The sequence below is a fragment of the Fopius arisanus genome, unplaced genomic scaffold, assembly GCF_000806365.1.
Source record: "Fopius arisanus strain USDA-PBARC FA_bdor unplaced genomic scaffold, ASM80636v1 scaffold00119, whole genome shotgun sequence".
Lineage (NCBI taxonomy): Eukaryota > Metazoa > Arthropoda > Insecta > Hymenoptera > Braconidae > Fopius > Fopius arisanus.
The window spans coordinates 140,699-164,789 of NW_011887858.1; the positions used below are offsets into that span (position 1 = coordinate 140,699).

The 24,091-nt window shown below is 41.9% G+C and overlaps 1 protein-coding gene across 4 annotated transcripts; it reads left to right on the forward strand.

Moving 5' to 3' along the window:
* The first annotated feature begins 1,454 nt into the window (after window positions 1-1,454).
* Abd-B (Abdominal B) lies at window positions 1,455-12,083 on the forward strand. Of its 4 annotated transcripts, none has more exons than XM_011313410.1 (3): window positions 1,455-1,494; window positions 4,567-5,583; window positions 8,500-12,083. In XM_011313410.1, exons 2-3 carry the CDS (start codon window positions 4,608-4,610, stop codon window positions 8,997-8,999), a joined length of 1,476 nt encoding a protein of 491 aa, XP_011311712.1. In that variant the 5' UTR covers window positions 1,455-1,494; window positions 4,567-4,607; the 3' UTR covers window positions 9,000-12,083. The 4 variants fall into 4 exon arrangements, with proteins under 4 accessions (XP_011311712.1, XP_011311713.1, XP_011311710.1 ...); XM_011313411.1 differs by lacking the exon at window positions 1,455-1,494 and having other exon boundaries at window positions 2,890-4,916; window positions 4,995-5,583; XM_011313408.1 differs by lacking the exon at window positions 1,455-1,494 and having other exon boundaries at window positions 2,890-5,583.
* The last annotated feature ends 12,008 nt before the right edge of the window (window positions 12,084-24,091 follow it).

The following is a 24,091-nucleotide window of genomic DNA, read 5'->3' on the forward strand; positions in this document are numbered from 1 at the left end:
TTTACCCCATCTCTCAATTAATTTCTTCTCCTCGAGTGGACGACACAGCTCATGATCTTCGCCGATGAATCATCGCACGATATCAAACAACACCCAAAAGTCGTATTGTCAATTGAAATATTAATTAATAATTTGAGTGTCACCCCAAAACCCAATATTCATCCTCATCTCTCGTTTTCACGTTAATGACAAGTATCGAATATCCTTCAATCACTGACGGAAGCCGATTACGCTTACAAACATACATATACGAGCCGTAAAATACTCGGCCGATTTTATTGCCAATAAATTTGCACCGTCGAGCCATTTCCCATTGGCACTTGAACGATGGCACCCGCCGGTCAACGCCTGACTCCCTCTCACTTGTTCCATACCGCTCGTCAGATTCTTGTTCATGTCCAGAGAAAATCTTCATTTTTCTTTAAACCCCAACGTCCATTAAACAGTAGGTGTTAACTATTGATTCATAATTACCATAGGACATATAAATCCACAGAGAATATAATTTTCCATCAGGTTTTTAAGAATTTCGTCGTGTGATTTATATTTTCCTCCATTTCCTGCACTTTCTCAGAGTCTCGTTACAGAAGCACTGGAGCTAGCACTCGGTTAAAACGTGTTGGCTCTGAAGGAAAAAAAAATCGTTCTAGCTTTTTTCCCTCCGCCTTGATTTTTCACAGTCAAGGCCCCGGGCGCTAAGACACCCAGAACAGTCTCAAGTAGCACAACCGTAAATCCAACCCCCCAGAGATTTTTCCCTTCCGCTTGCTCCCGAGGAGAAAATAGACGAGAGTACCAGAATATAACCCCCAAAGCCCATCCCACCCGCTCGCTTTTCTCGGATATCCCACCATTTCAGCTCTCGTGGCCCAATCCCAATTCAATTGTTGAAAAGCTCCCGCAATTTTCCATGAATCGGTTCATTTCATTTTTGCCTTCAACTATTTTCATTCAAAGCATTTATGGATCGTAAATTGCCAGAGATGAAAGAGAAAAATCACAAGATGCACTTCATACAAACTCCGCCCCCCTCCCCCTCCCCCTCCCACTGCGATGAAAGTTAGAGGCACCATTAAATACTATACACGCCACCTAACTTTATACCTGTTGTGAAATGGATTACTAAATGTGAAAAAATCTCAACGTAACAATTTCATCCAGCAACACACGATTTATTAATTTCAATCGATATAGCCTGATTTTTTGATTTTTTCATTTTCAGGCTGCATTTTTCCCTCGCGAAACTGCCAGGAAAAGGCCTCAAAGTGTTCGGCGTGGAGAAAACCATTCACCCGTTCGAGCTGTGCAGAAGGTATTGAAAAGTGAAAAAAAAATAAATAAATAAATAAATAAGATTGACGCCTATTTAAAAAAAAATGACGAGAAGCTATGAATTACTAACAGGGCAATCCTGATTTCATACAAGCATGAAATTTCATTATTTTTCCAGGCTCGGGGCAGTGTATCCACCAGCTACACTGGCTGGTATACAAGGTGAGTTTCGTTCCGTAAAAATAATCTCGAAGTGAGATAAAGAAGTAAAAAAAAAGGATAAAAAAAAATAACAATCCACATGGCAAGCTCAAAGTTCAAATCCTTTTGTAAATAGATCGAATGACATTGGTGTACATTGGTAGATAGTGGAGTAGTTGGAAGTACTCGTATCACAGTAAACCAAACAGCTAGTAAACTCGACAACGTTGAATACACCTTCAGCTCTAGGGGTATAGGAGCACCCGGGGATGGCTATAAAATCCATTCATGATCGCACGAGGCATCCACTCCCCGAAGCGTGCGTGTAGCTACATCACCTCCCGTCACATAAGTCCAATTGACACACGCAAATCTCCCTAAATTATCCCTCCCCCACCAATCCACCAAAATCTCCATTAATCCACTTCTCCATTCTCCTCTCCCAAGATTAATACTCATCAATTTATAAACAATGAGTGACGCGCGGTTTATCAAAACAGAGGCGTGTGCGCGCGACTGCCCCCGTAGTTGTCAGACCGTTTTACTTTACTGCCCATAAAAGTACCGAGATTTAGACTGCACAATACACCCGTGACGTATCTGTTGTGTATATACACTCAGAACTATTCAACCGGCCACGAGGTACGAGAGACCACGAGGACTTTCACAATTCATAATGCCGGTTTTCCACCCAAGAAGCTCCAATTGTCCATGAAAAAATAAAAAATCTGTACATTCAAATTCAAATCCAATGGTATTTTCTGTTAAAACAACTTGAAAAGCATAATAAAAGGTTTAAATAGAAAAATTCATGGCAATACAAAGTATGACGGGATGCTGAAAATATATGTAAATTGTCGTGGAGTTAATTTGGGGTACGCGGGTCGCGCAGATAACTCACGTTGAATTTCAGAAAGCCCCGGAGATAGCGCGGGAGAAGTGGCTCCAACACAAGTCAACGTAAAAGCCCACATAGGTACATTCTCCTCAATGTATGAAGTGGAGATGAAGTAAGGGGTAGAGGCAAGCAGATAGAGAAACCACTAGTACCTGAAGTTGAAGAGTGAGTGAGAGAAGTCTATTGGCCGGCTGATGCTCTGGTTTTCAGGGAGAGAGAGAGAGAGAGAGAGAGAGAGAGGCAGCTGTCGGTATTTGGACGCGCGTCTCAAACTCAAGAGAGAGATGTACATTGCTATGCTGGATAAAGCACAGCGAGTACAGAGGGGTGGGGAGGTGAAAAAAACTCATAGGAAGAGGGGGGGAGAAGGGATGGAGGGGGGTGGGGGTAGCAGGGACAGTTGGAGGAGTTGGTTGTGTTACCGAGAGATTGCGCTCGTGTTGTCTCTCAGCAGGCTCGGGCTATGCTCTCGTCGACTTGGCGCGGCACCCAGAGCTCAGTTGTCGCTCAGTACGGCACAGCGCGGCCACCTGAAAACAAAGGGGGTTGTTCATATTCCATGTGTGTAAATAATCAGTCCGCGTGTGCAACCCGGAGACTAAATCACTGACGAATTTTCAATAATCGGGTTTTTCCCGTGACGTGAGAAAAAAAAAGCGGGGCAAAAAAAAAAAAAAGAGAGAAGCAGGGAAAGGGTATCCCGAAAACCCTGCTCCCTGTGAATTCTTACCTGACTGACGGGACAGGGCAATAAAAGTTTTCGAAGAGAGACAGACAGAGACAGAGGGAAAAGGAAAAAAAGGGAGCAGACTACTAGTGAGAGATTTGGTGAATGGTTGAATGGGATTTGACACTTTATCATCAGTCTAGAATTTTAATGTGCTTTTTTTCTGGCTATTGGTGAGGGATTGATTGAGAGGTGTTTTTTTTTTTTTATTTACTCTCGGTGTTGTACTCTCGATTGGGTTAAGTCAGTGGTGTTTTTGGAATAACTGACTGGAGAGGTGACACCAGGGGATTACATTTAAAGTGAGTGTGTGATGCTGCTCTGGACAGTGCTGTCAGAGGAGAAGGAGGCGCAGTATCGCGCATCTCCTTACGTCCCGCGTGTGAGACGTCTATCGCGCTGTCTTGTCAGTGACTAGTTGAATCTACTTCGAGTAACTCGCTCGAAATACATGTCACCTATTGCTTGGAAACAATCCAACCGACTCCATCGTTATTAATGTTTAATAAAAGTGTTACAAAAGTAGAAAACTCTTTGAGATTGCCAAGTGGATTTGTCCTGAACAATAATATTAAATTAATCAAAGTGCTGAGACTCCATGCTAAAGTGTTCTCTGTTTTATCTTTTCTGTTCCAACCCACAATCATCAATCGGATTGCTCACCTGGACTACAACTGATCCTGAATAAAAAAAAAAAAAACTCATCGCTGTGGGAAAAAAAAATCATCGCACGTGGAAATTTTGTCACCACCTCGTACCATCGGTTTACGGTATTACCCACGCGTTTGTACACTGGGGCTTCGGCCACCCCATCATTGCCTCCTCTCCCTTTCCATCTGGTCTCACTTGTCTCTCCCCTCTCTACAAAACCAATCTACCCCCTCTTGCCTTTCCTCCTTCCCTTCCACTCCATTCCATTCCTTACCCTCTCCACCCTACCTGTCTGTCGTGGCGCTATCGCGCGCGGGTGCGCGCACACATACTCCCATACATTCCGCATTGCCTCACACACCAATACATCCAACACCATCATATTGGTTCACGGGCACAACCCGGGGACATCCCCTACCCTTCAAATTCACTCATCTCTGTGTACATGCGGACGCGATGACGAAACATTTGCCTCATAAATTTTATTGAGAAAAAACTATTTTCATCGGTTAATCAATCGCTCCTGACATATTCATTCATTTGAAAAATTTCAAATTATTGCCGAAATAAAATATATATTATATATCTACATCGAAATTCAATCGGGCGTTCATTTGGTAAAAAAAATTCTCGCGGTACAATCAAAACCCGTGAACCAAAAATTTTTCGAAATTGTGCAATCGTTAAACCGCCATCATCTGCACCATCGCCGAACACGTGGCTTGTTCAACGGCGACGCTGTACGACAATGTTCACGCCGCGCCGCTATGCGGCACCGGCGTGGGCCATCCTGGCTCGGTCACGCCAATGGGTGCAGCCGCCGGCACGCCGCATACAACCGGGGTGAACTGGTGGACCATGATGAACGGTGGTGCTACTTACGAGGAGAGCCCGCCGTCAGTACCCCCAACCCTCTCCCTCGTATCAATCCAACACCAACACCAACAGCAGACCTCCAATCCAGGTTCTCACCAGCAGGCAACGACACCGAGTTCACCAGGTGCACCGAGTTCAGCAGCCGGGGCATCAGCACCAGCGCAGACAGCGAGTGCAAGCTCAACATCACCAAGTGCATCATCAGTGGCGAGCAACAGTGCTGCAGGTCCCCTCCACATCCCAGCGAAGAGGCCATCGGCAACACCAGTCGGTGGATCATCGTACGGCGAGGTGAGCTGTGTTGAACCAAATGGTGGTACGTCAACAGGGGTAATAAGACACTCACATTCGTCCTCCGCTGGCTCACAGGGTGGCTGGAGTTACAGTCCGCACAATCCCCAGGAGGCTCACTACTCGTCAGCAGCGACCGCTGACGCTCTCAATCATCATCAGGCGTACGGGGGCACCAATCCCCCGACTTACTACAACCTGGCGGACTCAGGGACGGGCTCCACCAGGGATAACCGAAAGGCCGGAAGCAGCCTCAGCTTCTGGTCACCGGTAACCCCAGCCTCCGCACCAGGCTCAGGTAGCGGAGGCGCTACAACCGAGTACAAATACAATCCAGCGAGTGCTGGTGGCACAACCACCTCATCAGCCTCATCCGTTCCAACTGGTGGAACTGATCCCGCTGTATCCACGTGTCATCAAAACTTTACTCAGAGTTGGTGCAATTATGCTTATTCAGGGAGTCGACATCATCCCATCGATACAGCGCCACACCATCATCATCCGCACTCTCAGACTGGTGTACCATATTTAACACCCTCGGCCGCTGATGATCGGGGCAGAGTCGCTGCCATGGTCGCCGCTGAATCCACATTTCCACACGATGGATACAATGGACTCAGGAACTACGCCTCCGAACCCGTCCCTTCCAGTCCATACCCAACTCCAGGTAAGCATCAACTCCACCCTTTATCACAACTTTCATCATTTTCATTTATCTCCGATTGCCAAGGAGCGTAGAGAGACTGTACGATGTCTAAGGCGCGTGGCTACTGCACCCACAACCAAACTCATAAATTTCACCATCTCCCTCATCGTAACTCAAGCCAGATTATTCTCCTCCTCGGAAAAAATAGCCTATATCTAGACGGATCATATCTGTTAATTTGCCAGCTTTGCATTTGCATTTTCATCGTTTACAAGGAGGGGGGGAAAAAAAATGGAAAGTCCCGTGTCATTGACCCAGTGATGTATTTTTTTGGTGAGGCCCCTGTAGGCCAGTGGTCCCCTCTCACCGTAGGGTTATGGGACTCCATACAAACCAAGCCATAGAGCATTGCACGGACAAACAACAACGAAACGGGCGTCGAGGTTTATTGGCGGCCGTAACTCGTAAACTCTACTGTCGGGCGCGCGCCTCCCGATCAGCTGATCCGTTCCATGACCCCGTAAAACTCCCGTCTCCGTTCTCTTCCGTTAACGGTCAAAACCCGTCATTCCCATCACAACTTTTCTCCCATTCCGCGAACTCTCTCGCTGCTAACCTCAAGCCCCTGCATTTCATTATAATTACCACTCTTCTTCCCGTCCCTGTGGAAAATCATAGCGATAGACATTTATCGTTTTCAAATGCGTGAGATAAATATAAAGTGACGGCAACTTTAGTTCTAGCGGACACCCATAGATGGCAGCTGCATTATCTCTTTGCGTGTCTATCCTGTCTTTTGACTGGTATGGCTCGTGTCTCTAGGCGCGCGCTTTCATCTCGTGAAAAAAAAAATGGGGGGAGGAATCGGCTGGGGATAGTCGGGACGGAGGGGAATCACTGGGGAATTCTCTCTTACAGCATTGGGTTTGTATTCTCGTATTTATAAGCGATGGGATGAATGAATAATTAAAAAATTCATGCGCCGTGTGGGTGGAAAAAATACGAGAAGATTTCGATTGCCGGGATAATGGTCAGTCTGTGGGCATCCTTCATTGTAGAATGTTATTGATGATGAAACATTGTTATACCAAAGATCACGGACGACCCCTCGAGGAAGAGCATTGTCATATATAACGCGTTCCCCTCCAAAAAATATTGCTATCGTATGTGAAAATCCCCCTCGTGAGTTTCTTCTCTCCGACACTTCTACTCTTCCCCTCAATCTTGTATCCGAATAGAAATAAGTAATTTGTTTTCTCAGTGCGTATGAGTAGTAACGTAATGATAGCGAGGATACCACGCAGTGCGGGGAATGACAGCACATGAATAGAGTGAGATTATGCCTTCCAACTATTGCCGAGAAAATCTCTAGGCTGTTGAATTTTTTCATTTAAACCGTGAAGTCTCATAATTTAAGTGAACGTTGGTCTTAATAGTCAAGACAAACTTGTTCATTAGCAGTGAATCTTCTTTTTCCCGGTGATTTTCTTTTAAAATTCTCAACTGCCGTCTCTTAATTAATCCGCCCGTATTTTGTATAAAATGAATTCGACACATATGCGACAAGATTCTCGGCTTAATTGATTCGTCGGCAGTTGAAATCGTGTGTGCATCTGTAGCCGCGTGATCGCCCGCTGTCATATGTTCTGAATAATTCTCAACATACACAAACGAAAATGTCCATGAGAATCCTGACCTTTGTTAAATAATTTGCATATTTCCACGTTTTAGTGGGCAATAAATTCCCGGCGCTTAGGCAATCGCCCAACGCGCGTCAGACCCTGCGCAAGTAAATGTAGAGGGGAGTCCCAAGAATCAAGTGAGAGCAGTAAAATCAGATGGTTTACTAGACGGAAGCCAATATGCCAATTCAGTCGTCATATCAAATTAATGAGCTTCCTCCATCAGGTTTATCTAAAAAATTTATCCATTTTCAGGGTGGGGAAAAATTTCGATAAAAATTACCATTCTGCCTTACAAAAAAAAAATTCAAATTCCTCCATCGGCCTAGCAAAACTTCTTTATCGATCAAGCCACAATTCCAAATCGTCGAGATATTTTTATTAGTGAACCGGCGACATTGTAGCACTCCCCGGTTCAAAATGATACACCAAACAGATGATGCAAATCGTTGGGTTGGAAATCGGGAATGTGAGGCAGTGGCTGAGAGTGGAAGAGTACCCGATGCGCAATCGGAAGATGCCAAATTGAAATTTTGGTGCTGGCCCAGTAATTTTTCTTGGAATTATCTCTTTGGGTGGAGAGGGATGCTGTGAGTTTGTCACCCCCATGCGGAATTAATATTTGAAGAGAGAGATTGAAAGACTCATGGTGCTGTGTACTAACCTTTCCTCGAGAATTGAGCTGAAAGGCTGTAATTGTGGGAATGGTTAGTAGAGACCGGTCCAATTATATCATAGCGCTCTTTTTCCGGGCAACGGTGTTCTCCGTACTCCCTCTTGACGTACCGCATTTATACTGTCGGCGTTCACACAGATGAACATACACAGATGTAGCCCACCAGAGGCGGTCCAGCATATACCTGGCGCTATTTCCCTTTGAAAATTATACAAAAAGAGAGGAGAAAAATCTTTTAAACGACTAACGGAGTTTAAAGTGCAAACTCTTGGATACAATTTAAACGTTAGATAAACGATGAAAATTCTAATAAAAAGTGCATTGCCAATTAATTACTGGTAAATTCGATGTTCTCCTAATTGGCTGATAATATTTTGCGGTGAAACAATTAGAAACCTGTTTTATAATGAATTTTTGCAGGGAAATTATGCAGCCGATGATGATTATAAGTAATAATGAATGAGATGTTGATTAGGCTTGTTTGCCCACATATCTGCATGTCGTTAACATATCTTCATGAATCATAATAATACAAGTAAATAGTTTAAATGATTACGAGGCAAAATTAATTGTGTCAAGTGATGTGGGGTTCCTCCCCATCTTCCTTGTTTCCAACAGGTCCACTGGGCGTTGGAGTGCCTGGAATGGGTCTCGGTGGTGCGAGTATGAGTGTTGGATGTACAAGTGGCAATCCCCTAGAATGGACAGGTCAAGTAACAGTACGAAAAAAGCGTAAACCTTATTCAAAATTCCAAACCCTGGAATTGGAGAAGGAATTTCTCTTCAATGCGTACGTATCGAAGCAAAAGCGTTGGGAATTGGCGCGCAATTTGAACCTAACGGAGCGCCAAGTGAAGATATGGTTTCAAAATAGAAGAATGAAGAATAAGAAAAATAGTCAACGTCAATCCCAACAACAGACTAACAATAATAATAATAACAGTAGTGCAAATAATGCTAATCATCATGGTGGTACGGGTGGAAGTCATCATCATCCTGGTGGCCACGGTGGTACGAGTCATCACGTGGCAGTCGGTCAGGCACACCACGCCAATGGCTCAGCCAAGCATCATCAGTGACCCGTAGCCTTCTCTGGGGTTGTCTTCCATCATCCTCACAATGCAACCACTCCAATTCACAGTGCTACCAGCCAGGGTATAAGTCACACTATTCACGGTACATCCCAACAACTAGCAACATCACTTCCTCATACCATTGGCACTGCTCATCATTCGCACCAGTCTAGCCATCAGTTGGCCCACATGAGTGCTCAACAGCACACTGCGTTGCTCCATCAAACAAGCCACGGTCTCGCTGCCTGAATCATCATGCCTGATTCTTCCCAACACTCCGACCACACGTCACACTTACCACTCACCACTCACCACTGACCCCTCACCCCTGACCCCTCACGAGGATGATACACCACATCACCCAGAGACATTTATTATTAAGACTACATCATTATAATAATGGCTAAATACAAAAAGAAGATTTAAAAAAAAAAGCACAAGAAAACTCAAAAAAAGAGCAACACGTACATATTGGAGGTATATGTATATGTATTTATATATATTATAATTCTCAAGTTTGGAAGATTGCACCTTCGTGATCCTGGGGAGATGGAGAAAAGTTGGGTAATGATTTATAGACAATTTTAATCGAATGCTCTACACTCAGTGTTTTGTCGTGAGGATGGATGAATGATGATTGTTTGAAAATTCGGATATTTGAATGATGTTTAATGATTTTTCATGTGTGCTACCTACAAAAACGTCCAACCCGTAACGCGATAGTATTACTCCAATTATAAATAGTTGAACGGAGTAGAGTATAATTAAATTAATGTTAAATTAGTATTTCTTCGATCTGGTGGATCAGTGAAATTCAACTCAATTCAAATTGCAATTTATCTAATGTGCATTTTCGATATGGAATTTTGTTTTTTTTTTTTGTTCTTTCGATTCTTACGAGTGGTTTTCACGTATTAGAATTGCTGTAGTGCGGTGAGAGCAACCTGATAACCCTAGATAACGGCGAGAGCGTCGATTTGATTTTTTAGATTAAATTAAATTGCGCTCGAGGTAAATTCATTTGTTGATTTTTTTTTTTTTTAATTGCCCGCCGGTAAATGCGTACTCAGGCCTATCCAAAATTAATCATCATCTGTTTGATGCCAGTTGGACCGTTGATGATGTATGTAAAAAGATTATTAGGCTAAGAAGAGACTTCAACTTTCAAATGTCCAAGAATCAAGCAAAAGTGATTGATTTTATTTCAAAATTTGGTGGAGTGCGAACGGGTCATTGAATTTAATATTGTACTTAAAGTAAATTAAGAAGATGGACCCATGAATTATTGGTACACACGATTTCGAGCGTCTTTTCACGAGCCAATTACTAGGGGTAAGTCAATCTAAACAAATTAAAACGAGAAATTATTGTTTTTTGTTGGCTTCGATGGATCTCTCGACTAGTAAATTCTTTTCACATTGTTTCGTATGTTTTCAATTATATTCTATCTAAGATAATTAAGTTCAACTCTCGTTTCTATTGCAAACCTAATTAGTCAATCATCCGAGTGAAAAACATTTTTTTTTTGGTTATTGATGTAATTAATGAAAAATGTTGACTAAATTCTGCCAAAGCAGTTGTTAGATAACTGAATAATAATTCGAGGCTCGAAAGTTTTTCTGTACATGTACGAGTGTAGAGTGCATTGTGCTTCAAAGAGAAAATAAAAACTCCCGACAAATCGGTGAAACTCTTTTACAAAGGTGCACTGAAAAAAAAAAAATTATTAAAAAAGCAAATGAATTAAAATGAAGGAAATAAATTAGATAAAAATCAAAGTAATGGACATAGAAATTCCGAGTGAATGGATTGATGGTGAATAAAAGAGATGGTAGATTCAGTCGCGAGCCAGTCATCGCTAAATATACAGTGCTTTTCAGCAGATTAAAAGAATTAAGATTTAAACGAAAAAAAAAAAAATCTACAACTGTAATTAGTGATAATTATTATGTCAAGGACAATGTTTAACAAGATTTTAAGGTTATTAAGAATTATTATTATGATTATTAATTATTATTGTGAGCGTCACGTTAATATTATGTTATTGTTTTTATTGTGTGTTGTTTTTGTATGTACCTATTCAGCCTACAATTTAATATTATCAAATATTATCAATGATAATGAAAGAAAAACTGAGAGAAAACAAAAGTTATAAAGAAAACAAAACAATGAAATTTCACTCATAAAGGAGACTAAAAAAAAAAGCCATGTTATTAAATGTGTATATTGTCTTGATCCGCAGATAACTGTTCTACTGTAGACTAAACCTCATCATTTCCTCTCCCCAAATTGATCTCCCACAAAATTGATATTTCTCCGTTAATCGATCAACGAAAGCCTCTAATAACGAATTTATTCGAGAGTAAATCTGGGTAACTATAACTGAAACTAAACTACTTCTTAGAAAACGAAAGGACTATAGTAAGTTTAAAGTAGAGGATAGAAAAGAAAAAAAAATGAATCGCGAAAGGGAGTTTCTCAAGATTTCATCGTACCGAGTCATTTCTGCAATCAATGGTATGGAAACCAATATTTTCCTCAACTAGAATTCTAACGCGTACGATTCAACATTTTAGGATAAGTAAATGCTACTTGTAAATAAAAATTGTGAGGAATAATGACTATTAATTAACGAGACGATATTACTCCTGTATCGAAGTGCAATAACGAAATGTTTAATGAGTGCCAAAGTACAGAAAGCAAGTGAGGAAGCTCGAGCTCTCAAGAATCATTACACGTGGCTGGAAGCTTCAATTATTCACGGATATTTTCAGGTTCATAAATCTGTTTGAGGAAATAACACTCGACTCGTGGATAGCCTATTACTCAATTCAAGTCGGATATATTCTCAGTTGACAGTAGAATCCAGAGAATAATTGCCGTTTGTCTCTCTCACTATCAGTTATTTCTTGTGTAAATAATGGAATTAGTCCGACGTCGATGCACGTTCGTATAGCCTCACCACTTCAATCGATCCTCTCTGCTCTCATCTTTCACCCAGAGAGGAGAATCAAACCCCAACTATTATTTTTTTCTACATCGACAATTAAGCATTCAACTCCCATTAATCCATTAAAAGAAGAAGAAGAAAAAAAAACACGAAATATGATTAAATCAAGAAATGACATAACACAAACTCCAGCCTATGTAGCTGTCCCGAATAATGTATGTATAAATGTACGTGTATCTTTGTAAATAAAGGCATATTATCTTATCACGAAGATATTAAATAGAAATGAATAGAGAAATTGAGCAAAGAGACTCATATCGCTGTAATTATGGGCCCTTTTCAGGATCAACAAGTTGCTGCCGAGGGACCATTCATGCCATTTCATAAAATGATTCCAGTGAGATCATTAAATCATTGATTGCCACCGGAAGGTTCTCGTCATTTCACAATTTCAAGAGATTTCACGCTTCCCAAACGAATACAATTAAATTTTCAAAAATTATCAAATATATTTTTTTTTTACGAATGAGGCAACGGCGGCGGTTATGAATTGTTATTTATTTCATATGATTTCAACCGATTTTATATGATTCCGCATGATTTTATGGAATTTTATGGGATTATACATTCGATTTCACTTCGATTTAGGAAATCATTTAATCGAGATGTGACACTGCGATTTCACTTCGACGCAGGTAAGAATATTTCGAGTCGAACATGTCGCACTATTTTCATCTTTCAAGCTTGACACGGAAAAGTTTGGCTCGAGAAACCAAGGATTATCGAATCGGGGTAAGTACAGTATTCTAGCCATCACGTCGGGTCAACTTTGACAATCAAGTGGTATATTTGGAGATGAGCCCAGCCGTCTTTAAACTTCCACTCAATTTTATTGAATTCTCCTTAAATCAAAAATCAATACGGCATATGATAGGGTGACGAATAAATAAAATTGCAAAAAGCGAAGGTGAAATGGTATAATTATTTTTTTCTTTCCGTGTCAATAGAACTCTGGAGGCAACTCGTTGGCCCGAGAAGATAATTGTCTAGCTCTCTTGAGCTCGGGAGAAACGACAATCGTAAAAACGTGGAGCGTCCCGCTGTATCTTCCGCTTCCTCACGTTTGTAATAGTCGAACCCCCAAGGTACTCCAATTTAAAGAGAAATATTCCGCTTCATAATTGTCATTCAACGAGGCATACGAAAAATTTTTAATCAGTTCAAATACAATTGCTGCCTGCAGAAGGACCACCCAGGGTTCGTATATTTGAAGATTTAGGTCGATCCTAACTTTCCATTCTATGAAAAAAAATTGTAACTGCCTGACGGACGGTTCGTCGATGGGCCATGGGTGCCATATTGTTGCGGCAACCCTTCGTAGATGTTAACTCTCTGATCCCTCAGGAAATGACGAAAAAAAATCGGAAAGTCGGCCGAACTTTCTAATTCGGTTTAGGGCTAGGTACATCTAGGACCTTCAGGATCTTCAGTCCATCACGATTCAGCACATGAGCAAGAGCTGTTACGAATACAATCTCATTTTATTAAAAAAAAAAGTAATTGGGTAGGGGGAGGGGAGGCGACAAATCGTGTAGTGAAATCAAATTTGGTGCATATGAAATTTCCACGATATAAATCTTGAATTTGATGTGCGCGTGACACAGAGAAATACGGGAATGAAATATTCATAAATGTCCTTTCACCCCGTCCTGACTAATAACGCACGGATTCCTGCCAATGGAGAGTGTGTTCATGCGAGATCCCCTTTTGTCGGGCAACCCTCATGGATTATGGACGCCAGACAGAATTTATCAAGACGGATCAACAGAAAAATGGTGGATGAGTAGAATTTTTCTAAAAATTTATCTCCGCGTGGCGTAAAAAAATTCTTAAAGTTCCCCATTGAATTTTTTTTTGACAAAACCACTCGTTCACACCATCCACTTCTTTTAAAATCGAGACGAGAATCCAAAACACCTCGGAATCCAGTAAAAAATGGCGGGAAAAAAAAAATTCCATATCAATTCCTTGAGAATAAATTGACGATAAAAAAAAAAATCGAATATTCAGGCATCGAGTAAAAAAATATTCCGGTTCCCTCTTTCTCCGATAACACGAGTAAACTCGTTTCCCGAAAATGTTGTTTCTAATCTTTGATATCCCACTTATGCCATTACCCTGGAGCCCATCCCACCGCCCTGTTCCCTCCCCTCCCCATTCCCCCTCAACACTAACTATGAGAGTGTATTGCTCACTCAACATGTTCAACACCCCATGCACCCCCAAAAGTGGTAAACATTCTCGCTAGAAATCCCTCTGAAAGCCCGAGTTCGTCATTTTCTCCTGCAGATTGAATTTCGTCTGGGACGAGTCAACGGTGAAATAGCGCAGTTTTATCCCCCTTGGGCCATCCTCGGCCACCCTTTCGGAGGGGGTTAGTTGATTTTGGGCGGGCAAATTCCGAGTAAACGTTGCGGATGAGAGTGAAACGTAGTGGAGCGTATATGTACCCTCTCTCTGGTTCGTTCAAGGGTGGGCGGATGGATTACCCACGGGGCAGTGAGAACGGACCGTTTACTTTTATTCGGTCTCTGCCGAGAACTTCTTTGGAATTTTTCTTTTTATTCACCAGTGAAAATTATTTTTCTCAATAATAAAAAATATTCCAGGGAATATGAATCGTCGAGCGGATAGCTTAAACACTTGAAATATCTCGTCGAAAAAAAATGTTCGTTGCATTTGAATTAATTGAATTAATTTCTTGGAAGACTCAATTCTGAGATTGTCGTAATTTTTTTTTCCCAGTGAATACATTCCGAGGGCGCAACACTTCCGAGGTATTTCCAGAGCCGATGGCATTTAAATAGTCAGCTATCTGGCAATTCCATTAGGAAGCAGACGATGGGGATGTGGTGGAGGGCGAAAGGAGGGAATTCTCCCAGTCCAGAGAGGTTGAATCGCGTTTACTGGAATTGAGCCGTCGACGGCCAATCCCCCGCGTCCGTGAGTCGGCGCAGTGACAGCTGCGTACGTTGATTTTTTTTTTTTTTTTTTCAAATTACCTCAAATAGAAAAGTAAGAGAGAATGAGTATGACACATTAAGTCCTCAGGTGGAATTAAACTGGTTGACCGACAGGCGAGTGATCATTTTGTATTCATCGGCGGCGTAAAATGGCCGTTGTATCAAAAAGTCAGCATATATTATGGAAATCGAGTAATTAATAATACTTTTGTAACAAAATGTCTGGATAAATGCATATGAATAATATTATGCATGAACGGTGGTAGAAATATGGCCGTCTGTTTATGCATTCAAGCATTAATTTGCAGGCCCCAATCATGCGTCGTAAATTACGGCAAATGTGGGACTCAGATTATAGATTTTATCGTAATATTTGGAATAATTGAAGGGTTAAGGAAAACGGAGACTAGTTTTTCTCGACTGGATCATTTTTTTTTTTCACCGAATTTTTTAGCGGAGAATGGGGGATTAACCCTGTTGAGAAAGTTGGCAGTAGTTTTGAAAGTTTTGATGAATAAACGGTAGGAAAGAGTGGAGAGAAGAGGAGAACAATGAATGCCGCACTGTCAGATGTAGAATTGAGACGGGGTCTCGCCAACATCTTCCTCTCGACATTTATCCCCATGACGCTGATGTATAATTCCACCGAATTCCCACAAATATCCGAATACGTCATGGTTCTGGCTGAAATGTTTCTGCACAACGATGCGAAATGAAAATTCTCAGAATAGGTCGGACAAAATACACCAGACATTAACAATGTATATGTACATCGGAACCGGTCGAAAATTTAAACCCCCATATATAGATAGGAGAGAAATGTTATTCGCCGGATCGCACACATTGTTCGGTGGATATTCGGGTATTTAATACATTTTGGGGCATAAATTGACGAGTATATGAGGCATTGAAGAGAGGAAGGAGGAGAGCCGATGGAGTGGAGGTGGAGCGGACCGCCCGGGACTTTTTTAACTCGGGCCCTCTCTCCGGCTTTCTCATTTGTCGAAAAACCTTGTGGTCCCTTGAGGATTAGAAACCGGCAACTCCCACTTCTCCATTGCAATATTATCCCTTGAATTTTCGTCTATTCTAGGTCGAGTCGTTATTATAGGAAGAGCCCTAGCCATAGCCCTTCCTTGATGAAGCAATTACATTTCGGAGAGGAGTTATTCTCACGAAATTCTCCAGCCCGAGCCCGAGTCCAACCACTCCAGAAATAGAAGAGAAGATAAATCAAAAATGAAGTTGGTTGAATCGCTTGTGCCAAGGTATGAATGGATCAAGATTGCATAGCGGTCTGGTTTTAATCGCGGTGAACGGAAATACAGCTTCTCAGAATTGTGAAAGAAGTTTTCCGAAAATTACAGAGTCTCTCCCCTTGGCAGGCCTTCCACCAGGTACTAACGGGTCGCGTCGTAAACTCAATGGCGACTAACTGTAATCCACGAAGAGTAGAATAGAGTCATCTAAATACATAAATATATAGATATTATTGGAATGCTCCAATTCTCCGTTGTTATTTTCGCGCAAGAAATCGTACAGATAAATTATAATATTTATGCGAGGAGATTGATAGGTGAGTGATTTGAAAAATTCATGGAGAATATTTTAGCGGAGAATAGAAAAAAGGAATGAAAGTGAGGATGGAGTGCTCGATGGAGGTCCACACACCCGGAGAGTCTGCACCGGAGTCACTCTCCTCCCTCTTCCGAAGGAGAATATTTTCGTAATGTTATCGGAGGGCGCCACTGCCCAGTCGATGTTGCAAACTTCCCCTATCAGTAAATGTCTCCCTACCCTATGCCCTCTCATCTTCGCCCTTCCCCGTGGTGTCGACAATTCCTCGATAAATCTCGTCTCTCGCTCTCTTCCCATTTTCCTATTGACCTCCTAATGGAGAACTGAGGGACAACGTATTAATAAGGGGGTATTAATAAGATGCTATCGGGGGGATGAAAAAAAGGATGAAAAATGGTGAAAAATGTTGGAATTGGTGGAAAAATGATGAAAATGAAAATGAAAAAGTGGGTGGTAAAGGTGAAAAGAAGAAAGAAAGGTGTATGAGGAGGGGACAAATGAGTGAGGGCGCGGTCGCAGGGTGTTGGATGATACGAGTAGGGGTACGCAAGTAGGGGGTACAAGAGGGGGTACAAGAGGGGGTAAAAAGAGGGAGAAAATGCATAGAGCATGGAGTATGGTGGATGGGTGGATTGGGTGGATGGGTGGATGGTGGTGATAAAGGCGATGGACGGGTTGTGCGGTAGCGCAATGCCTGGATGGAAAGAAGAAGGGAGTGGTAGCGGAAAATGCGAGCGAAAGGCAGGAGCAGCAGCAAGCAGCCTCTCGGCGAAAATGCCACACGTCAGACCGAGACAGAGGCACAAAACTGGCGATAGGGTGGGGGTGTTCTCTGGCAAAGTGTCCCTAAAACTTTTACAATCGCTCGCCTCACTCGCCCGCACGGTCTTCTCGCTCCGCTAGGGCCTATGCTTGATGGCGTATCTTCCAATGTGAGTTGCCCATAATACTAAGATGTACGGCTGCGCCGGTAGGGGTCCGGCCGAGCTTCACTACCTTATAGTATACCAAAACCCCGTCGTCGTATAGTACCTGAACACCGTGTATTCGAGTCTTGTGGCATCAGTGGTGGCCCCCCAACCAATTAATTCCTCTATTTCATTCTTTTTATCTCTTGACCATTTTTTTTTTTCACCCATGTAATCCACTCCGACCAATCAATTTCACTTGACTAACAAAATCCCAGACACCGGCCGATCAGCACAACCAACCTCTCGGCTCCGCTCTTTTCCCTGTCTGCATTCACCGCTTTCATCGGGTTGTACACGTCCTTGTAACTTGTGTGCCGGTTTAACCATACGTTGTCATTCCATCTGATGTGCCTGATGTATATTCCCTCGGCGTATTTAACACGAGGTGTAGAGAGGGAGACAAGGTAAATCCCAGTGATGGCCCAATTGTGTTCACACGTGCGTGCGTTTGCCAATTTTTATTTATTTATTATCTTTTTTTATTTATACGTCATTTTCAGTCACTCGTGTTTGCCGCTTTTACCTCGTTCTCCTCGTCGTCCGGTCTTCCATTCAAATTCAATCAGTTTATGTAACGTGATGTTGATATGTTCGCCCTCGTGACCATGTGCATCATCAACCGTCATGTCCACCTGAAATAGTGGGTCCAGCCGACGGAGAAGTTCCTCATCGATACACGTGAGTCTAATTTTTTACTTCACTCTTGCATGCTCACCACCATCAAAAATACCGCTATCTCGCGATAGCGCGCCCCAACATTTTCAAAATCCTTACAAGAAACCGCGCAAATTGCCAATTACCCTCTGGATAAGACTGTTCTGCTTTAGCGCCATTGATTATGGTGGCTCGTTGGGTTAGGTTAGGAATTCTACTTCCCCTTCCATTTGCCTCGATTATTGCGGAGGCAGGAGATAAGCCTATCACCGGTCACTCGAGGAGAAAAAGCTCTTACCTTTAAACAAGTACGTCATTACCTTTTGCGCAAATGTCATTATCACCACTAAATTCCCAACAGAACGCACAACCCTCCAGATTATTCCCATTCGCCAAAATTCCCAATGAAAAAATATTGGCAAATCCATTGCCCCCAAAAAATTTTAACTCCAGCTATAACTCGAAAATTGAGGTACACGCCAAAATGTCCGTGTGATAGAGGTAATTAGTCTCCATCTGAAGGGGGTTGAAAATAGTCTCCAGTTAAATATCCTCGCGAGTATTTGATCCATCTGGGATTAACGAACGGGATAATTAATTAGGGTACAGAGAAGAGGGTAAATTGGCGTCTGAAAATTTCATGAAGGAGGATACGAAATAGAAAAGAGTACATATATTTTTTTTTATTCTACCCCGAGTGTGAGAAGAACCGAGAGGAATACCGGGCGAGGCTACACTGGTTTGATAGGCGGAAAGGGAGGTGGGGGGGTATGAGGGGAGAGGGAGTTAGGGGATAATGGTGGGGAGTTGCGAGTATCGATTGGCCCCCGACTCGTAAAAAGCCCCAGGGCCGCCCATCGTCGAGACGGCGACGCTTGCCAACGACGCCAGATATACATCTCCCCGAGATGTATTTCCCCCTCTTTCCCTCATGCACCTCTTTATTTATTTATTTATCCCGCCGACCAACTGAATATTTACTCTTAAACTTGAATACACATTTTATTACATTAGGCTGAATATTCCGAGGCAGTAATACAGAGGGGATCGTAAATTTTTCGGTTAGCTGGCGTTTAACATTGTAGAAAAATTTTAATTGACCTGCTATTGCAATTCAGGTCCTGGGGATATGACAATTTGTTAAGTAATTGATTTTTTTCTTTTTAAAAGTCCCTCGATACGATGTCTCGGTTATTTTTACGCGACATTCGGTGACTTCGGCCATTTGCGCCCACATGGGAGTCAGAGAAATGGAGATGTGCAGGCTTTTTCTCCAGTTTTTTTCACTCGTTAAGTCCAACGTATTCCGCAAAAATGTGTGTATAACACATGTCGGGCTTTTTCAAGTGACTTTGCATGATTGATTGGATGTTTGATTGGTTTAAAAATCGTAAAACTTGTCAATTTGACATTGAATAGCAACCTTAACCCGCTTTCACTCTAAATATTCGGATCCGGTGGCTGTTGAGGGTATATTTTTTTTTTCTCCCTCGAAACCAGAGAAAATCTCGTCCATTGTGGAGAATGGAAAATGTTTCATTTGGAGGTTTCACTTTTGGGGCAGTCCAATTTTTTTTTGTCGAACCCTTCGGGTCCATCTGGTAATTATCGTTTACCTGCCCGAGAATGTCAACAATTCTGGAATAGTAAATAGTCAACAAGCGGAGGCCGTAGTAGCTTTCACTTTTGGAGGTAATTTTTTTTTTCTACAGCCTCTTCGAGAACAGCGATAGATTTAGGGGAAAGTAGGCCAAGTTGAACATTAAGAGGAAAACCTTCGCACCCTCGTACTGTCTCAAAAATTCTCAAGTTCACAGCCAAAAAAAAAAAGAAGAAATAAAAATATGATTCTCTTGCTGAAAATGCCGACTGGAAAATTTACGAGTTGACAGAGATGCTTGGAATGCACTGTTTCAACTCATATATCGGGTACCTCAAATAATGACGCCTCTAACTGGATTAAGGCACTCCCAAGGGCTAAATCAGGCATCAGAAAAGACATTAGACGACGGTATCGGTCGCTAAATACAATAAACGTCCGATTGTATCTTACGGCTTGTTTAACGGATCGTGAAATGGTTATCTATAAATTACCGGCAAAGAGCCTGCGTGTACGTGCACCGAGTGAGTACTGATGATTTACTGTGTTTAGAAATTTAATGAGAATATTCATGAGCCCCCACTAATGTGATTTTTATTATCCCCGTAATAGTGCTTCTAAGTGATGATTTAAGGATTTCCCATTGCCCCGCCGTGGCTAATTAATCCGTGCACTTTTTATCATATCAATTGCGAGGAAAAAAAAATGCATGGAAAAGGGGTGGAGAGAAAAAAAAAGATGGAGAACCAGTATAGTCATAAACAATGTGGAGTGTATGGTTTCGAAGAATCTCTGGAGATGTCCCGTGGATGCTACATTGTTGCAAGATACTTCTTGATACCTGGTAGCACAATGAGAGGGGTTGAATAAATTATGTACGTCGTGTGCTGGCCAATGCTGGGTATTATAACCTGCATATGGAATTGATGATTCCTTACCCCTGAGAGTGAGATACTCCATTGGAAGTCTACGGTTTGACAGGAATAACACGTCCTGTCTTCCAGCTATCCACGTCTTTATCGTTGACATGTCGCATGCAAATCAGGGATCCTTAGCTGCAGAACAGGATATACCTCTCTCTCCCTGTCATCGACACTGCATTATCAGTCTAAGTTGCAACTGCATCATGAATTTTAAAGAGGCTATCGGTACACTGTCCACTATTTTAATTCCAGTAAATGAGGATCACAGCATCATGATCGTAAATTACTCCATTCTCAATTAAAGTTCAATCGATTCTCTAAATATTTTAATAAATATTGTTTATTTATTCTGATAGATAAGTCCCGAGACTTTACGAGCTACTAAATTATGAGCTTGAAAATTATTTAATACGAGTTTGTATTCGAGGATACTGATAAAGTACATCAATAAATTCAAGAAAATATTTCGTCGATAATGGATTAATATTGTGGATAAACTGGATGTTTTTTTTCGTTGCGTAATATTTTTTTTTTCTATTAGCAATGAAACATGTAATTGAAAAAGAAAATGAGAGAAGGGTCGACCATTAAATCAAGATATCGGTTATAGAAAGATTCGAGTCAATCACCTGGTCATCAGCGTTCCTCAATGTTTCACCCACACTTTGTCAATTATTTTCCAATTGATGGAGGAGAGTGCGCATGTGAGGCCATGATTCCCCAAAAGGCTCATACCAAGAATTACCAAGAATTTTCACAGCCCTGAGAACTCCAGAATAACTTGAACAAAAGGTTTTTCTCGCACATGAACAACTCGAGACCAATTCCCATGGTTTCTTCCAGCCAATACAGATGACTCCTTGAACCGGAAGATGGATGCCGGTGGTACGGAGAGGGGCGAGTGAAAAAAAAAATATATATATAAAAACGGAATGCAATGGCACGCGGGGGTTGTAACAGTTGATTCCATGGGTTTTTACGGCGTATTCCCTCTGGCAGCACACAATCATAGGGACTAGGGGAAGTAATGTAGGGGTCAGGGCAATACATATGACAAGCGCAGGCGCAGTGATTTTTGCGAGCTGCTGGAAGCACATGGTCCTGTGCCCCCCATCACTATTTCGCGATATCACCTTCGGCTTTCTCGTTACACCATCTCCCGTCATTGGGTTTTCCCACACGTAAATAGTCACGTCAATTGGCTGGTCTTTCAGTGTTTACATCGAGTGTTTATTTATTGTGAGTGACTAAGGGACGAAGGTGTGAGCGACGGAGCGGCTCAATATTACCGTAGGACTCGAGGATGTAAATATCAAAATAAATTGCTGTGAAAAATTCTTGTGAACTGTGGCTCGTGTATCCGTGACATTTTGAACTTTAGACTTTTTTTTAAAAGTGATTTTCAAGTGGTTGTGTGATGTAATGGTGCGGAATACAAATGACGAGGCAGCCATGATGCGGGATAGAAGTGCTAGCAGGTCTCGATGCCAAGGTGAGTGTAGCTAATTAAAAATTTTTTCCTGGGGTAAAAGGAGTCAAACACGCCGAAGGGTCAGAGGTGTTTATTTTTTTCATCCAATTTTATTGGGGTTATTCTTTTTTACTGGGCAATCATTGTATCTGATCAGACTTGGCTGTCGGCAATGGCTCAAAGTGCTCGGAATGATATATTGAGTTTATCTTTAATAGAGTCTTGGGTAGAGTCCACTTGTGGGTTGGGATGTGCTCTGGTAATTGGCGTGGGATGACTTTCTGGGATTTAGTCCTTACTCAGTATTTTATTAATGATATTTACTATGCGTTTTGCACTGATGAGCTTTTTCCTCAATGATCTTTCGTCAATTTCTAATGAATTTATTTATGGTTTCGTTGCAGGGACGAACGTGACTTATATTTATTTTCTGGAGAGGATGTTGAACTTGGTACACTGTATTATGCATATTTACATTCTGTAACACGGAGTATCCTTGAGATTAATCGGCAGCTATTGTTATGGTGGCAAGTGAATGGCATGACGTCATGCCACAAGGCGTGTATTTTCGCCGTTAGGAAGGCTAGCCATTACACATTTGTGTTATCTCCTCGTTGAAAATGGTATGTTGTTGAGAGATCAGTTTGTGGGGGGGATGGCAATCACAGGTGGACAAACGTCCTTATTTTAAATTCAATGAAGGTCTTGCGGATAAAAAATCGCACGTTTACGAGTAAATAACGCTGACCATGAGCTTTTTTGCCTTTAGTATTCAGAGAAAAGTGCTTTTAGTGTTGCGTATATTTATCTCGATTTATTCACATGACTTTCATTGATAGCCGTATCACATTTCAATATCAAATGTAGAAATTTTTTATGAAAGTACAGTCGATTAACACCAACGAATTGCGAACGTGGGAATTGAATTTTATCTCACACAATCATGGGTAGTAAACAAGGAAATCCCATGGAATTGAAATTTATTTCCCGATAGATAACTTGAATTTTATCCACAATTTGAAGTAAATTCAAGCCCTACACATATTACATACTTGAAGCCCTTGAGTATATGGTAGAAGTGACAAATAAATATATCAGATAATAAATCTCGTGTTCGGAATGATCGATATTAAATGGGATGCAAGATCACGAGAGAATTGAATGAGGCCCTCAATTAGGAACTATTCAGAGCGAAGAGATAATGGCTCCCTACATGGTCCGTTGGATAGCTTAATTGTTCCGGAAGCGTCCTAGAAAAAACGAACGCCTCGCAATACCGATAAGGGGGAGTAACGGGTGTTTGACGGGAGAGCTATAATCAATGGCAGTTTGTGGAGAAAATGCGACGTGCCTGATTATCCGATCGACTCTCTACTCGATTCATGTGATTTGCGTCGACAGAAGAGCAAAATTTTTCCCAGAATTTTTTATCCAAGTAAAACTATACCAATACATACCAATCGATTATTTATTCCTCTCATCTATTGGCATGTATCGGGTGGTTATCGAATTGATCGGTTCGAGGTATCGATTAAAAATTCAATCAATCGTTTTGATGTAGACGCGCTGTTGAGATCGATACGATTTGATTGGGTTCAAAGGGCATCGTCCAGGGGGCACCCAAAGCAGCAGTAGAAATCGGTATCAGTGGATTTTGGGGCAGCCACAGGGGGCTAGCTATTTAGCTAGGTCCAGAACCTGAAAATAAATGAGATGGTGGGGAAACTTAGGACGCGGGGTGTAACTGCCACTCCAGCAATAAAACTTTTAACGCCCTAGTGTCCAATGAACGTTACGTTCTCCAGGTTTTATACGGGGCGGTGCCTCGCAGCCATTATGCTATAGCACAACAACCGGGACTCGTGATTGGTCGTGCTGGCATCATGGCCGCTGCGCGCCTCGTTTCTCCTTCAACTTCCCCTCAACAA

Coding starts and splice junctions, on each gene's coding strand:
- Abd-B (XM_011313408.1), top strand. CDS start 4,557: ATGGGTGCAGCCGCCGGCACGCCGCATACAACCGGGGTGAACTGGTGG. Junction 5,584..8,499: donor CAGTCCATACCCAACTCCAG/GTAAGCATCAAC, acceptor AATTGTGTCAAG/TGATGTGGGGTTCCTCCCCA.